Genomic DNA, 16,480 nt, shown 5'->3' on the forward strand with positions numbered 1-16,480 from the left:
TCCTTTCGCACAGTTTCACACGCGGGGTCTCCAAGCGGAGGTCCTGTCCATGTGGGACGGGCGACCTCAATCTCTGGATCTTCAGATCTCGTTGAGTCATCGCACCAGAAGAGACCTTCTGTGGTGGCTCCAGTCCCCGATGGTGTCCGGGGGCAAGTCGTTTCGTCCTCTCTCGTGGACGGTAATCACCACGGACGCCAGCCTGTCGGGCTGGGGTGGTGTTCTGGGCGTTCTGTCCGCCCAGGGAACTTGGTCGGAGGGGGAGTCCTCCCTTCCGATCAACATTCTGGAATTACGTGCGATAAATCTCTGTCTTCATCGCTGGACGGACCGGCTGCAGGGCTGCCCGGTTCGGGTGCAGACGGACAATGCCACCGCGGTGGCTTACATCAACCACCAAGGGGGCACCAGGAGTGCCCGAGCGGCTCGAGAAGTGGCCGACATTCTGTCTTGGGCCGAGACTCATGTCCCGGCGATAACGGCGGTGCACATTCCGGGGGTGGAGAACTGGCAGGCGGACTATCTGAGTCGCCAGACCCTGGATCAGGGGGAATGGTCTCTCCACCCGGCTGTCTTCCAGATGTTGTGCGCGAAGTGGGGTCTTCCAGATGTGGACCTGTTCGCGTCTCGTCTCAACAACAAGGTGAAAAGGTTCGTGGCAAGGACGCGCGACCCTCGGGCAGACGCGTCGGACGCGTTAGTGGCCCCGTGGCATCAGTACAAGCTGTTGTACGCGTTTCCACCGATTCAGTTGCTGTCCAGGTTCCTTCGCAGGTTACACTCGGAACGCAGCACGGTGATTCTTGTGGCACCGGACTGGCCTCGCCAGTCCTGGTACGCAGACCTCGTGAATCTGGCGGTCGACGCCCCGTGGCGTCTGCCTCTTCGAGACGATCTCCTGTCTCAAGGACCGATATACCATCCTGCTTTACAGTCTCTGGCTTTGACGGCCTGGCTGTTGAGACCGAGGTCCTAAAGGAGAAGGGTCTCTCCCCAGAGGTCGTTCATACTTTGATCAACGCGAGGAAGTCTTCCTCGGGGAAGGTTTATTACCGTACCTGGAAGGCCTATTTTGCCTGGTGTGAGTCCAGGGGGTTTTCACCCCGCACATACTCGGTTTCCCGAGTGCTGTCCTTCCTTCAAACAGGTGTCGATCGGCGTTTGGCGCTGGCTACGATCAAGGGTCAGGTATCTGCGCTGGCCGTTCTGTTTCAACGTCCCGTGGCCTCCAACTCCTTGGTTGGCACTTTTATTCAGGGTGTGCGGCATCTGGTTCCTCCTAGGAGGGATCCTCTGCCCCCTTGGGACTTGAATCTCGTTCTATCTGTGTTACAACGTGCTCCTTTTGAACAGATCAGGGAGATCTCGTTGTCTATGTTGTCCAAAAAGGTCGCCTTTTTGGTGGCGATCACTTCGGCTCGCAGAGTGTCGGAGCTAGCAGCTTTGTCCTGCAAGTCTCCGTATCTGGTTGTTCATTTGGATAAGGTGGTCTTGCGACCTAATCCTTCTTTTCTGCCGAAACGAGTTTCGGATTTCCATCTTAATGAGGATATTGTCTTACCTTCGCTGTGCGCGAAGCCTAAACATCCTAAGGAGGTGAGATTGCACTCTCTGGATGTTGTTCGGGCGATAAGGGTTTACCTTAAATCGACTGAGTCTTTTCGAAAGACGGACTCCTTGTTTGTTCTTCCTGAGGGTCCTCGGAAGGGCATGGCGGCTTCGGCCTCTACCATCGCAAAATGGATCAGGCAGACCATTGAACAGGCGTATGCCTTGCAGGGGAAGGTTCCCCCTGTGCCTGTGAAGGCGCACTCTACTAGATCTCTGAGTACGTCCTGGGCCTGTCGTCATGGGGCTTCTGTAGCCCAGGTGTGTAAGGCGGCGACCTGGTCGACCGTGCACACTTTCACAAAATTCTACAAAGTAGATGTTCAGGCATCGGCGGATGCTTCCTTTGGCCGCAAGGTTCTTAGTGCGGCAATTCCCTAGGGTCCCTTGTTGGGGACCTCTGGCTGTTGGGATAAAGTTTTATCCCCTGGTTATTTGTCTTTTCCTGGGATGTTGCTCCTGTTGAGCAATTGTTTTTTTACTATAGCCCAGCTGGTTTCCTTCCTTTGGTAAGGTTCCTTTCTTTGATGCGGAGACTGCGTTGCCTTTCGGCGCGGATGTGTTTCCCACCCCTCATGTTTGCACTGCTTTGGGACGTCCCCATATGTGACGAATATGAAGAGGCGGCGACTGTCGGAGGACGTAAGAGAAAACGGAATTTTTGTAAAATCTTACCTGTAAAATTCCTTTCTCTGAGTCCTCCGACAGTCGCCGCCCCCGCCCCTCTTTTGGGGTTTGGTTGTATACTCTACTGCTATTCCACTGAAACTGAGATATGGTTGCAGGCAGGGGCGGACTGACCATTCGGGGATTAGGGCACTGCCCGAGGGCCCAGGGTCAGTAGGGGGCCCCATGAGAGGCTACACACTACAAAAAGAAGCCAGGAACTTCCATGCAGGCTATGCTATGGTAGATATTTAAATGCCCACTCTGTGTGGCTGAGCTGCAATTTGTAGGTGGGGCTTTGTGTGGCTTGTGTGTGGACACAGGGGGCCCTATGATCTCTGATTGCCCGGGGGCCCCATGAGTTGTCAGTCCACCCCTGGTTGCAGGAAGTAGGAGGGTATTGACTGAGGGGACCACCCCTTGAGGGTGGGATATGTTAAAAGCTTTAATGTTAACATATTCTGTTGCCTAGCTACTCCTTCGGAGCAAAGTCTAATACCCATATGTGACGAATATGAAGAGGCGGCGACTGTCGGAGGACTCAGAGAAAGGAATTTTACAGGTAAGATTTTACAAAAATTCCGTTTTACTCACAGACTCAGTCACAGTCAGGACAGGAGGACTCAGGACTCGGACCCCCACCCGTATGCCACACCACCACCAGTCACCACCACCACCAGCCAGAAGCAAGTACCAAAAAAAAAAACATAAAATACCACAGTCAGGACTGGAGTGGACTCAGGAATCAGACTCAGATCAGGTACCATCGTACCACAATGCCAGTACCCCCACCAGTGCCACACCACCAGCCACCACTGCCCACTACCACAACCACCAGTAGCAGCAGCAGCAGGTACCACTTGAGTAAACAAAAAAAACACCACTCAGTCAGGAGTCACTCAGGAGGACTTAGGTCAGGTACCACTGCCAGTGCCAGTGTACCACGCAGCCAGCCAGTGCCACTTAGCAAATACCACTCAGGTACCGTACCAGTGTACCACGCAGTCGGTACCACTCAGCAAATACCACGCAGGTACCACTCAGGAATCAGGATTCACCTCACCACATAGGTGTCTCATTGTCTCACAGCAACATTAAAATAGTGTAGATTACTGTACAATGTTTTATAATAATTGCTTCTATTTAGTGTTTTCACTATATTTCATTTCCATCATTTAACATATTTAATACTGGGGGCATCCAAGTTATTTGACATATTTGATTGTTTGTTTTTTTTTTTTTAAGTAATGCAATAGTTACTTTCCCTGGTAATTAGTTACTTTTTTACTGATGTAACTCCGTTACTTTTTGTGAGAAGTAACTATAACTAATTACTTTTTTTAACTTACATGACCAACACTGATCATCACATTTCATTTATTGCATGGACACACCTTTGCTCATAAAAAAAAAAAAAACTTTATTTAACTTTATGACTTTTGTATGAAGGCTTTTCAGGATCAATGGAAGACGTATGAACAGAACAAGACCACAACGAGCGCCACCGAGCAGAGAGGTGAGGGAAGCTGAACTTCCTACTTCCTAAATGTCTTCACATGTATATCTCTGTACATACTGTATACATAAATATTTACATTACATACATATTCCACCATTATCAGCACCTTACAGAGTATTATCCTCTTGTTTTGGATTTTATCCTGAACTACATAATATATATTTTACATCATCAGGGGCCGAAGGGGTTTATCCCACCTATCTGTTCCACTTTATCAACTGATTTCATTGTACCTTTTCCCTGCCCCTCCCACAATGGTGAGATTTCCCTGAAGTACTTTCTGTCTCTGCCCCGCCCACAATGGTGAGATTTCCCTGAAGTAGTTTGTGTCTCTGCCCCTCCCACAATGGTGAGCTTTCCATGAAGTAGTTTGTGTGTCTGCCCCTCCCACAATGGTGAGCTTTCCATGAAGTAGTTTGTGTGTCTGCCCCTCCCACAATGGAGCGATTTCCTGCAGTAGTTTGTGTCTCTGCCCCTCCCACAATGAGGAGATTTCCTGCAGTAGTTTGTGTCTCTGCCCCTCCCACAATGGGGAGATTTCCTGCAGTAGTTTGTGTCTCTGCCCCTCCCACAATGGGGAGATTTCCTGCAGTAGTTTGTGTCTCTGCCCCTCCCACAATGGTGAGATTTCCTTCAGAAGGTTGTGTCTCTGCCCCTCCCACAATGGGGAGATTTCCTGCAGTAATTTGTGTCTCTGCCCCTCCCACAATGGGGAGATTTCCTGCAGTAATTTGTGTCTCTGTCCCTCCCACAATGTAGGGATTTCCCTGCATTAGTTTGTGTCTCTGCCCTTCCCACAATAGGGAGATTTCCCCCCAGTAGTTTCTGTCTCTGCTCCTCCCACAATGGGGAGATTTCCCCCAGAAGTTTGTGTCTCTGCCCCTCCCACAATGGGGGGATTTACTTTAGTAGTTTGTGTCTCTGCCCCTCCCACAATGGGGAGATTTCCTGCCGTATTTTGTCTCTCTGCTCCTCCCACAATGGAAAGATTTCCACTGAGGAGTTTGTGTCTCTGCCCCTCCCACAATGTAGATATATTACTATGCATTCATTTGAACTACTGTTTAGACAGCAACTTTAACAACCAATCCGAAACCCTGTTTCATTCTCAGTGCTGATCTGCAGTGATTACAGTTGGAAGCTGATTGGTTGCTGTTAGTAATATAAAGTTTCTTATGATCAGTCTTTTCATATAGTTAAGTCTTTCAGTATAAGTCAGTTACATTGTTGCTGTTTTCCTTCTACAGATCCCAGAGCTGATTTCAGTGACACATCTTCTAATTCACGTGATTCAGAAATTCCATGTTTGATTATTAATGCAGCAAGTGATGAGGATGCTGAGGAAGCCGAGTCCTGGCTGAAAAACGTTCTCTACTCTCATCCCGTCTCCATACACAATAACCTCATCCTTCTGCTTGGCCAAGAGGAACTCGATATCCTCTCATCTCCCGATTTCCCGGATGTCATCATCGAGGAGAAGCTGAGTAACGGGAAGTCAGGTCTAGAGATCGATGGTCTTCCTCAGGACAAGGTCAGAGGAGTCATACAGGCGGAGAGACTCCTCCTAGACGTACAGGAGAAGCACGCTGTGACGCTGGAGGAGGAGCTTCTGGAGGAGGCTGTGGTTTGGTTCTATGAAAATGAGAGTGGAGCTCAGAGATATCCAGCCAAAGCCAACCGAGAGATAGAGAAAGCCTTTGTGACCCAAAGTGACCTCACGCTGAAGTCAGAGCCCAATCATGCGATCGTTCTTCGGGACCTCAAGGCGGAGGGGAAGGGCGGAGTATTTCAGCTGCAGAGACGGAGTAAGTATAGCAATACATTTTTACTAGACCGCAGTATCAGGGACTGGAGCTCATGTAGTGGGGATCATGATGTCATCTACTAATCCCTCATCCAGATACGTTCTCCAAGCTTAGGGTGTCCATGGATAGGCTAGGACTTGCCTAGAATGATGGGCAGAAGACATGTGCAGTTCGTTTTGTTCGGAATTGAAATTCAGACAAATTTTCTGTTTTCGGAAATTTGGATGTATCCGAATTTTCAAATTACAATAGTACCAAATTTAAACGAATCCGAAAAATAACAAAAAAATTTGAATGAAATTCGAATTGATTTGAATCGTTTTCAAATCAATTTTGAATAGTTTTCGAATTCAAATAGTTTTCGATTTGTTTTCCAGTTTCCAAGGAGAATAAAATAGAATAGAATATAAAAAAATAGAATAAAATAGAATAGAATAAAATATAAAGAATATAACCATCTTATGAAATTCGAATTACAAATAGAATACATTTGAATACATAATAAAAGTGTAGAATAGAAAAGAATCGAATAGAAAAAAAGAATAGAATGGGCTGTAATAGAATAGAAAAGAATAGAATTAAAAAAACAATAGAATAGAATAAATATAACCATTTCCCAAAATTCGAATATAATCAATTCGAATGTTAATGGAATATAAAAATAGATTAGAATAGAAAATAACAGAATAGTATAGAAAAAAAACAGACTAGAATAGAACGAATATAACCATCTTCCGAAATTGGAATTTTATATAGAATACATTTGAATTTGAATAGAAAAGAATAGAATAGAAAATAGAATAGAATAAAAAAATAGAAAACTAAAACAATTAAAAAAAACAATAGAATAGAAAGAATATAACCATTTTCCAAAATTCAAATAGAATTAATTCAAATGTAAATAGAGTAGAAAAGAATAGATTAGAATATGAAGATGGTTATATTCTTTCTATTCTATACTATTCTGTTATTTTCTATTCTAATCTATTCTTTTCCATTCTATTCAAATTCAAATTGATTCCATTTGAATTTTTGGACATGGTTATATTCTTTCTATTCATTTGTTTTTTTTTTTTTTTTAGTCTTTTCTGTTTTTTTTTTATTTTCTATTCCATTTTGTTCTGTTTTTCTCTACTATATTCTACTCTTTTATTTCCGTTATATTCTTTTCTATTCTATTCTATTTTTTTTCTATTCTATTTCTTTATCTTTTTTTCTATTTTATTGTCTTTGGAAATTGGAAAACAAATCGAAAACTTTTTGAACTCTATTCGCAATTAATTTGAATACAAAAAACGAAACGAATTCTGAAAAGGGATTAAACGAATTTAACTAAACAAATTTATGTAAATACTGAAACAAAACGAAATGAAACTATTTTTTTTTTTTTGTTCTGCACATATCTAATGGGCAGTAAGACTTCTAATCATCCTCAGGCCTGCTGTGATGACCCAACAGATGCATTAGAACAGCTAAATGCGGTGCGCACTCTGCTAAGCAATCATCCTGGATGGTTGAGTCATCATTATCTCCTCCTAGGAAGCCAAGAACATCTCAGTCCAGGCCGACTCCATAGTGCATGAGATTAGAGCGGTGTAAAGGTTGGCACACTTTTGCATTCATAGGAGGAGAGCAGTGACGGCCCCTGAGCATCAGATGTGATCAGGATCATTCCGAGAACCTTCTTTCTTTTTCCATGGGTAGAAGGAATTAAAGTTTATGTCCAAGCATCATAACAAAACCAATCTATTCAGTACATTCCTGCTGTACATGCACATTTCCCCATGTTTTGTCTCCCATGAATGCTTTAAGAACAAAAATATAGCTGGTGATCTGCCAGAAATCCAGTGAGCTTCTAACTCCCTGTTTGACTGACAACACTGCCCCTGCCGCACTGAAATCCCAAGCAGTGTTGTCAGTTTCCCCCTGCTGGACTACAGAACATAGAACATTTTCTTGTTTATATTTTTCAGCACCTCCCCCTGTCATTTTAATAATCCTTTAATCTCCATAATCTTTGGTTATAATCTCAGCACCCCCTCCCCCATCTCAGTAATCCCAGTGAGCAGAAGAGAAGGGCTCTTGAATGGTGTAGTTCTGGGGTAGGGGGTGCTTATCTAAATAGGAACTATCCTAGGACATCCTGCTGAGTCCAGCAGCTGCCCTTGTAAGAATGGTGATAAAGTCACAGGAAATGATAATAAGTGGTTTCTCGCTACAGGAACGGAGTAAAGAAAAATGCTTCTGGGAGGTGATCTAGGGGTGCATAGGGAGGTTTAGTGGTAAATTTGGGTTATTTATAAGGATAAGGTCTTACTAGATGTGGGGGTGGGGACAGTCCAACGTCCCATTGAGAGAGGTGGACAGAGTGACATCTTTTTTGTGTAGAAATCCATGTGATTGGGGACTAGGTTTCTCCTTTGTCTATGCACCTCAGCCTAATTTTGACAGAGTGACATCTATGATTGGCATATACCTGGATTTTGGTGATGTTTTTATATTTCCGTAGCTTTATGTAACAGTTCCAAGGATGTCCAGAAGCGGCGCAATCCTGACGATTGGCTCTCGCAGGTTGTTCCAGTGGATCCAAACAGTCAGACATTCCAGGACCAAGCTAATAAACTTAAAAAAGACAAACTTACACTGGTCAAGGTAATACAATTAAGAAATTGCTATTTGGTTAGTAGCCATTCAATTCAGTAAGCTGTAGGAGGTATTATACACAATATCTATATTTCTCCAATAAAAAAAGTCCGTTATTAACAGATCTGAGTAGCTGAAGCTAAAATGTTCTTAAAGGGGTTAACGAATCAGAACAGAGACTCCTCCTTTATTGGACATCGGAGTCTGGAGGTGTCAATCAGAGCCTAAAAGGAGAGAACTACTACTCCAAAGATGACCCATAGTGCTCTGGAAATTCTTTGTCATGTAAAAAAAAAAAAAAATTCATGTGTAAAACAGGCTATTTGTGTGTGTGTGTATGTGTATATACTGTATATACAGTATCGTGGAATCTTTTACTCTCAGGTACAGATATCTGACAACCTGTTAGTCAGTGCTACCAGATTAGGGACATATGCAGCTGCATAGGGAGATCAGACTCAGAATCAAGGAGTTTGAATCAGAATGATCTGAATTTTTATTTTCCCCGTTTGAGATTAATTATGAATTATCATAAACATCAATATGAATACCCCCAGCTTCCAGACCCATTGTAATACAGAGCCAAACCAAGACCCAAACTCTCCCTACATTTCAAATGGATTCCAACCATCCTGGCTAATGGAGTGAGCCTGGACTTGTAGCTCTTCTACCTCAGTGTTATGATGTTCAGTGATTTCAGAAAAATTTGGTATTGCCTTAGATGTATTATAAATCCAAGTGCAGTATTCATAATTTTATGTTCATTCAGAGACCGTTTAGGGCAACAGTTAGGGTTTCTATGGCCATTTTTTGTTCAAGGGTAACCCGCCTATTTTGTTTTTGCTCTTCTGCTAACAAGCGTATATCTGTCTGGGTCAGGTTCAATACCTCATCTATGATGGTGGAGTAATTGTTTAACCGCTTGCCGACTGCTCACAGTATATTTACTGCGGCGGTCAGCCCCTCACAGGCAGAGCGACGTAGGTCTACATCACTCGCCTGTGAGGCTCTGGGGAGCGAGCGCGCGCCCGCGCGGTCACGGACCCCCCCGCGCGTGTGACCAGCGGACCCGATGTCCACCGGTCACTCGGCGATCGGCGGGGGAGAGGGAGAAAGTCAGGCGGCTTGTGTAAACAAGCCAGCTGTCATTCTCCTCGCTGTAAAAACACTGATCTAGTATGTAGATCCGTTGATCAGTGTCCTTACAGCTCAAGCCACAGCCAATCACAGTTAGAATCACGCCCCTAGGGACACACACAGCCCCTCCCTCCCAAATAAAGTTAACCCCTTCACTACCAGTGTATTTTTACAGTAACAGTGCATATATATAGCACTGATTACTGTAGAAATGTCACTGGTAACCCCAAAAGTGTCAAAAATGTCAGTCAAGGGTCCGATCTGTCCGCCCCAATGTCGGAGTACCGCAAAAAAAATCGCAGATCGCCGCCATTACACGTTAAAAAAAAAAAACAACAAAAATGACAAAAATCTTTCCCTTTGTTAGTAAACGCGATAACTTTTGCGCAAACCAATCAAAATACGCTTATTGCGATTTTTTTTACCAAACATAGGTAGCATAAAACAAATTGGGCGAAAATGTTAAAAAATTTTGATTTTTACATTTTTTTTGGGGGGGAATTTCATATAAAAAAATGTGAAAAATATTGCTATTTTTGCAAAATGTACGCTCTTTTTTTGTTTATAGCGCAAAAAGTAAAAATCGCACGGGTGATCAAATACCACCAAAAGAAAGCTCTGTTTGTGGGAAAAAAAGGACATCAAATTCGTTTAGGTACAGCGTCGCACGACCGCGCAATTGTCCGTTAAAATCACGCAGTGCCGAATCGCAAAATACCCCCTGGTCGTTTAGCAGGAAAATCCTCCGGGGCTTAAGTGGTTAATCTAGCCATGAGTTTGATTCCCCATCCTGTCCAGGTTGGGAACCAGTACCAGGCCTTGTCATCGGTGATAAAAAGCTCTCTTGTGACCCTGCCTCTGTATTTCAGGAGATTTTTAGGATAAGGCAAGACCTCGTGTTTATCAGGATGGGCGGACACCATTGGGATCAGAGAGGCTATGGTACATGTTCCTGTGGCACACTGAGGAAGCCAACTATAGGCTTTATTGCCACAGACGTAATAGATTTCCGACTCCAGTGTGACCACCCATAGGCGAAAATGGGTATTAATTTGTTTTCTTGCGTAATACCTGAGGGCTTCTCCTAGGTGAGAAATGTCCATGTTGTCATGCAATATGGCTTATATTTTATGTTTAACAGTTTCAATTCTGTAATGCATGCAAGTTTCATTTTATGGGCTGTTCACACTCAGCTGTGGGCAGGATATATTTATCAGTGCTTGTGAACAGTCCACCCTCCCTACATCAGTTTTATTTCCATGGAACGCTATACACACTGTGAGATTTTTGATCAGACCTGAAACTTTCAGGGAAACTAACATGTCTTTTCGTGCACTGGTAATGTTTCTATAGGATTTTGTAAATTCAGTCTGATTTAGATCCTCCTGTGTAAGTGAGTTTACTAGCACAGGTATAGTCTGGGACTCTGTTGTGGAAAATTTGATTGTGGACATTTCTTTAGTTAAATAGTCATAATGTCTCCCAGTGTCAGTTTTACCGGTAATCGCTGTTCACAGCCAATATTGCTTTAACTGTCATTGCAGGAAAGACTTGTTAGTGAAAACCTTCCATTAAGATGATATGGCACAATACTAGTAACAAAGAGAGTCCATTGCACAGATCTATATCCGCAATTCGTGGCCCCGTACTGCGGAGATATGTTTGTGATATGGAATTCTTATCAGTTTACCAAGATTAATGGATGGCATCTTTTAGTCATATTCGATCCGTGTGACTGAAATACTGCTGCTATTATCTTATGCAGATAAAGCCTCATCAACTGGAACAATTAGAATGGTCACTATCAAATATGGTTTATATATATATGAATCATGTTTGATGAGACCCACTAACAGGTATGAGTCCATGTTTATGGATTGACATGAATGAACGATGAGAAGCCATGCGCTCTGTTGCAGTTGGGATTCCCTTTGTTCAGTCGTGTCTATTCATGGGCATCTACTCTACAGTTCCTATTGTAATTTTTGAATGTATACATGTTCTGTGATTGGTGGTTTTGGAGCCACTCCCTGTAACCCCCTTTTGTTAAATAAACCTGCTCTGCCTTGGAGGCCCAGTGACTCACAAGGAACCCTCCAGATGGCATCAAACTGACCACAGCAAGCTTGTCTGTTCATTTCTTTGCTGCCGAGCGCTTGGATAACCTTATACAAAAGAGCTGTACATTTGTACTTTTCAGTACAAGGGTTTAATGGCGTTTGGTGCGTATTAATCTTGAGCGCACTGAGTGTGTTTCTATGCTCCAAGCCGTATTAATTTCCACGACAGTCTCTGGGTGTAATTTTGAACATATCCAGCTCTCTGAGTATCCTGACTTCCTGGCTACCTGGTATTTAAGTCTTAACAGCGCATTAAGCCTAGGGTTGTCTGTCCCTTTGTCTCCAAACCCCCCCCCATTGTACCCAATATTGCTATACATATCAGGAATTGGAAGAAGCTCATTGTACCACCTATTTGCAATGACTGGAGTGTATCCAAGTATCTCTTCCTTCTACCTTGATGGATGTTAGCGTGACCATTGCACCCTTAGTGGCCATTCAAACCAAGGTTCGAGACTTCTCCTAACATGTCTTTTGATTACTACCCAATCACCAAGCCTTACTTCATGGCTTCTAGTATCCTCATTTGGATCTGGTAGGGATGAAAACACACGGTTATGTATTTTTGTCAATTGTTTTTGAAGCGCTGCAACATATTCAGTGAGATCTGAGTGTATTTCTTGGAATTGCTGTGGGAAATATAGACCTGTTTTAGGAGCACACCCAAAGAGTATCTCATATGAAGTGAGACCTACACCTCTCTTGGAAGTACAGTAAAACCTTGGTTTGAGAGTAACTTGGTTTGAGAGCGCTTTGCAAGACAAGCAAATTTTTTAAATAAATTTTGACTTGATATACAAGTAGTGTCATGTATAAAAAAGAAAAGAGGCACCTCTAAAGTGTAGCAATATGGTTACATTTAATGAAGGTTCAATATTTAGCAACTCACATGGTTGATGATTAAAACAGTCACATCTAAGTATGCCGGCATCCGGGGTAAAGCTTTCCACATAGACCGTCCTCCACACTGCCATCTTCATCACACCCTTCCACGCTGCACTCCAGGAGTGATTCAAAGCCTCACTTTCAGATCACTCTACTGCAGGCTATTCTTCCCGGTCACGATTGCAGACTGACAGTGGTGAGAGCCAGTGGTTCAGAAGATGGTCTATGTGGACAGCTTTACCCCGGATGCCGGCATACTTAGGTGTGCCTCTTTTAATCATCAACCATGTGAGTTGCTAAATGTTGAACCTTCATTAAATGTAACAATATTGCTACACTCTCATCTCTCTTATATTCTGTAGCTCTGCTAGATTTTGCTTCTAATCCCCTTGGGAAGGCTGCATATTGTGGGTGGACATTTTATGGTTACACAACCTATCACATTGCTATAATCTTTGTATATAGACTATAAACTGAAGGACTTGTGGAAGGAATCATCTGAGTTTCCATTATTTCTTATGGGGAAATTTGCTTTGATATAAGAGTGCTTTGGATTACAAGCATGTTTCCAGAACGAATTATGCTCGCAATCCAAGGTTTTACTGTATTCCTGAAGGAATGTAATACAATGGGTAGGCACTCTGGCCAGGGTTTACCTGTTTCTGCCATTATTTTGCTCAGCTTGTTTTTTATTGTACAGTGGAACCTTGGTTTACGAGTACCTTGGTTTACGAGTACCTTTGTTTACGAGCGTTTTGAAAGACGAGCAACATTTTTTTTAAAAATCTGTCTTGATATACGAGCAGTTTTATACACTATAAGCATGCCATCCCCTCTGTTAATGCCCTCTGTCACATACCATTATGTGTCCCAGTGCTTGTACTGTATATAAAGATGCCAATATATACTTTTCAGAGTGTTTCCCTGCACTTACTGTGTACGATTCCTTGTCCCTGTGTCTCTCTCTGGTCTCCGTCCTCTCTGCTCTCCCCGGCGGGAGGGGCCGATCACTCCTCCTGACGTCATCTGAGGAGGAGGGGAGGAGAGCAGCAGAGCAGGGCTAAGGAATCACACAGTGCCACAGACGCTCAAATAAAGTATAAATCAGCATTTGTTATATACAATACAGACACAGGGACACATAATGTTATTTAACAGAGGAGATGGTATACTTTTACTGTACAGGAATGTACTTTATATATAATACAGCATATCTTTATTTATACCATTAAATGCTTGTGGAACGAATCATCTGAGTTTCAATGCTTTCTTATGGGAAAACTTGCTTTGATATACGAGTGTTTTGGATTACAAGCAAGCTGCTGGAACCAATTATACTCGCAAACCAAGGTTCCACTGTACCATTCAACCTTTCTACCTTCCCACTACTCTGTGGGTGATATGGAGTATGAAAGGCTTGTTCAAAATTTAGTGCAGATAGGATCACTCTGTAAAGTGAGTACCCCTGTCACTTTCAATAGGCTCTGGTATCTTATACCTGCACACTACTTCGGACAAGAGAGTTTTTTTTGTGGTTTGTATTGTACCCCTGGAAACTGGCCAGGCCTCAGGCCATCCTGAAAAAATGTCTACACAGACCAAAGCACGTACATAGGGACCAGAATTTGGGAGATCAATGTAATCTATTTGAATTCTCTGGAAAAGATAGTCTGGCTTAGGGGTGTGCTTTTTTGGGGTGTTTACAGTCCTACCAGCATTGAACCCAGCACAGGTAAGACAAGAAGCAGTATGTTTTGCAGCTACTCCAGAAAAACCTGGTGCTATTCAGTGTTCCACTACCAGGGTGGTCATTACAGTCTTTAAGTTATGACACGGTCCGTGAGCTGCGGCTGCCATCATCGGGTATAGGGCCTGAGGTAGACAGATGTTCCTCCATCCTCCAGCAACCGATCTCATCCGGTGTTGCACCATTCTTCTGCCACTTCTCACGTTGCTGTGAGGAGGCTTGTTTCTGCAATGATATCAAGATTGCCATACTTACCGGGGTTGGTTGCATTCCTGCAAGTGTCAGCACCTGTATAGGGACTTGTTCCAGTGCAGCCTTCTTCGCTGTCCTATTATTATTATTATTATTATTATTATCATTATTATTATTATATAGGATTTATATAGCGCCGACAGTTTACGCAGTGCTTTACAACTTGAGGGTAGACAGTATAAATACAATACACATTAATACAGTAGGAATCAGAGGGCCCTGCTCGTTAGAGCTTACAATCCAAGAGGGAGGGTCAAGAGATACAAGAGGTAATAACTGTTGGGGGATGGGCTGATGGAGAAAATAAGAGCACAGTTGTTAGGTGGGGGCCAGATAGGTTTCTCTGAAGAGATGTGTTTTCAGGGATCGTCTGAAAGTACACAAAGTAGGAGATAGTCGGACAGATGGGAGTAGAGCATTCCAGAGGATGGGAGAGGCTCAGGAAAAGTCCTGGGGGTGAACATGGGAAGTGGTTACAAGGGAGCTAGATAGCGGGAGGAACGAAGAGAACGAGTGAGTCAGTATTTAGAGACCAGGTTAGTGATGTAGCTGGGCGCCAAGTTATGGATGGCTTTGTAAGTTATGGTTAGTAACTTGAATTTTTTTCCCTTTGGTTAGTAACTTGAATTTTTTTCCCTTTGTTTGTTGCGAGGAAAGCTGGAAACCGGAAGCAGGAACTTGTGTGTGTGTGTGTGAACGGGCAGGCAGCGTGCAGCGTGTGCTGTGTGCAGAGAGAGGAGGAGGAGAAGGTGCTGCGGGAGATCTCGGGGGAACCGAGGTGTCCGGTGACTGAAGGGGAGGATCATCTGAGTGGCGGCAGCAGCGGCAGAGGAGGACCAAGAGGGACTGAAGGACTGAGTACCCCCCTCCCCCCCTGAAAGGAAGCGGGCGGCGAGCGGATCGGTAACCCCCCCCCTCCCTTGTTGCGGTGGCGGCGGCGTCCGGTGATAAGACCCCCCCCCACCGAAGTAAGAGCGGGCGGTGAGCGGTGCGGGAACCCCCCCCCCCTCCCCACAGAGAGGAGCAAAGGAGACAAGCTGACAGGGAAGTGACCGAGGGAGGGGGGTGCTGAGAGGAGACTGACCGACTCACCGTCAGGAACTGCTAGTGACAGGCTTAAAGGGACACACACTAGGTAAGTAAGACCGCTGACTTAGATTGAACAGTGACTGAGGGTGTAGTGTAGTACCTGAGTGTCTGGGAGTACCTATTGCTACCTGAGTGTCTGGGAGTACCTATTGCTACCTGAGTGTCTGGGAGTACCTATTGCTACCTGAGTGTACTGTGAGTTTTGTGCGTCTGGCCGGGCTGTGCGACTGAGTGTTGTGCGTCTGGCCGGGCTGTGCTACTGAGTGTTGTGCGTCTGACCGGGCTGTGCGACTGTGAGTGTTGTGCGTCTGACCGGGCTGTGCGACTGTGAGTGTTGTGCGTCTGACCGGGCTGTGCGACTGTGAGTGTTGTGTGTCTGACCGGGCTGTGCGACTGTGAGTGTTGTGCGTCTGACCGGGCTGTGCGACTGTGAGTGTTGTGCGACTGACCGGCCTGTGCGACTGTGAGTGTTGTGCGACTGACCGGGCTGTGAGATTGTGAGTGTTGTGCGACTGACCGGGCTGTGCGACTGTGAGTGTTGTGCGACTGACCGGGCTGTGAGATTGTGAGTGTTGTGCAACTGTGAGTGTTGTGCGTCTGACCGGGCTGTGCGACTGTGAGTGTTGTGCGTCTGATCGGGCTGTGCGACTGTGAGTGTTGTGCGTCTGACCGGGCTGTGCGACTGTGAGTGTTGTGCGTCTGACCGGGCTGTGCGACTGTGAGTGTTGTGCGATTGACCGGGCTGTGCGACGGTGAGTGTTGTGAGACTGACCGTGCTGTGAGATTGTGAGTGTTGTGCAACTGAGTGTCAAGCGAGTGTAGCGGAGTACCAGAGGGTGAGAAGGTAGAGTTAGGAAGCCAGGAAATAGCCACATAGGATAGACTTAAATCGCTGAATCCCCATTAGATTAGATTAGTAGGTACAATGCCCGGCGGGTGTGGAGATGCGACTCGGTGTACATCTTGTGATATGTATGCGTTCCTCGGACATGTGATCGAGGGCGAATAC

The 16,480-nt window shown here is 44.7% G+C and overlaps 1 protein-coding gene across 1 annotated transcript in view; it reads left to right on the forward strand.

Annotated features, from left to right (window-relative positions):
- The window catches only part of PARP9 (poly(ADP-ribose) polymerase family member 9), a 144,781-nt gene that overhangs the window by 111,287 nt on the left and 17,014 nt on the right, over positions 1–16,480 (forward strand). Inside the window, exons 5-7 of the mRNA XM_082261816.1 lie at positions 3,724–3,790; positions 5,041–5,598; positions 8,108–8,250. Of these exons, the coding sequence (XP_082117942.1) occupies positions 3,724–3,790; positions 5,041–5,598; positions 8,108–8,250 (768 nt within the window). The remainder of the gene's footprint in view (positions 1–3,723; positions 3,791–5,040; positions 5,599–8,107; positions 8,251–16,480) is intronic.

The sequence above is a fragment of the Pelophylax lessonae genome (genome assembly GCF_965119305.1).
Source record: "Pelophylax lessonae genome assembly, chromosome: 6".
Lineage (NCBI taxonomy): Eukaryota > Metazoa > Chordata > Amphibia > Anura > Ranidae > Pelophylax > Pelophylax lessonae.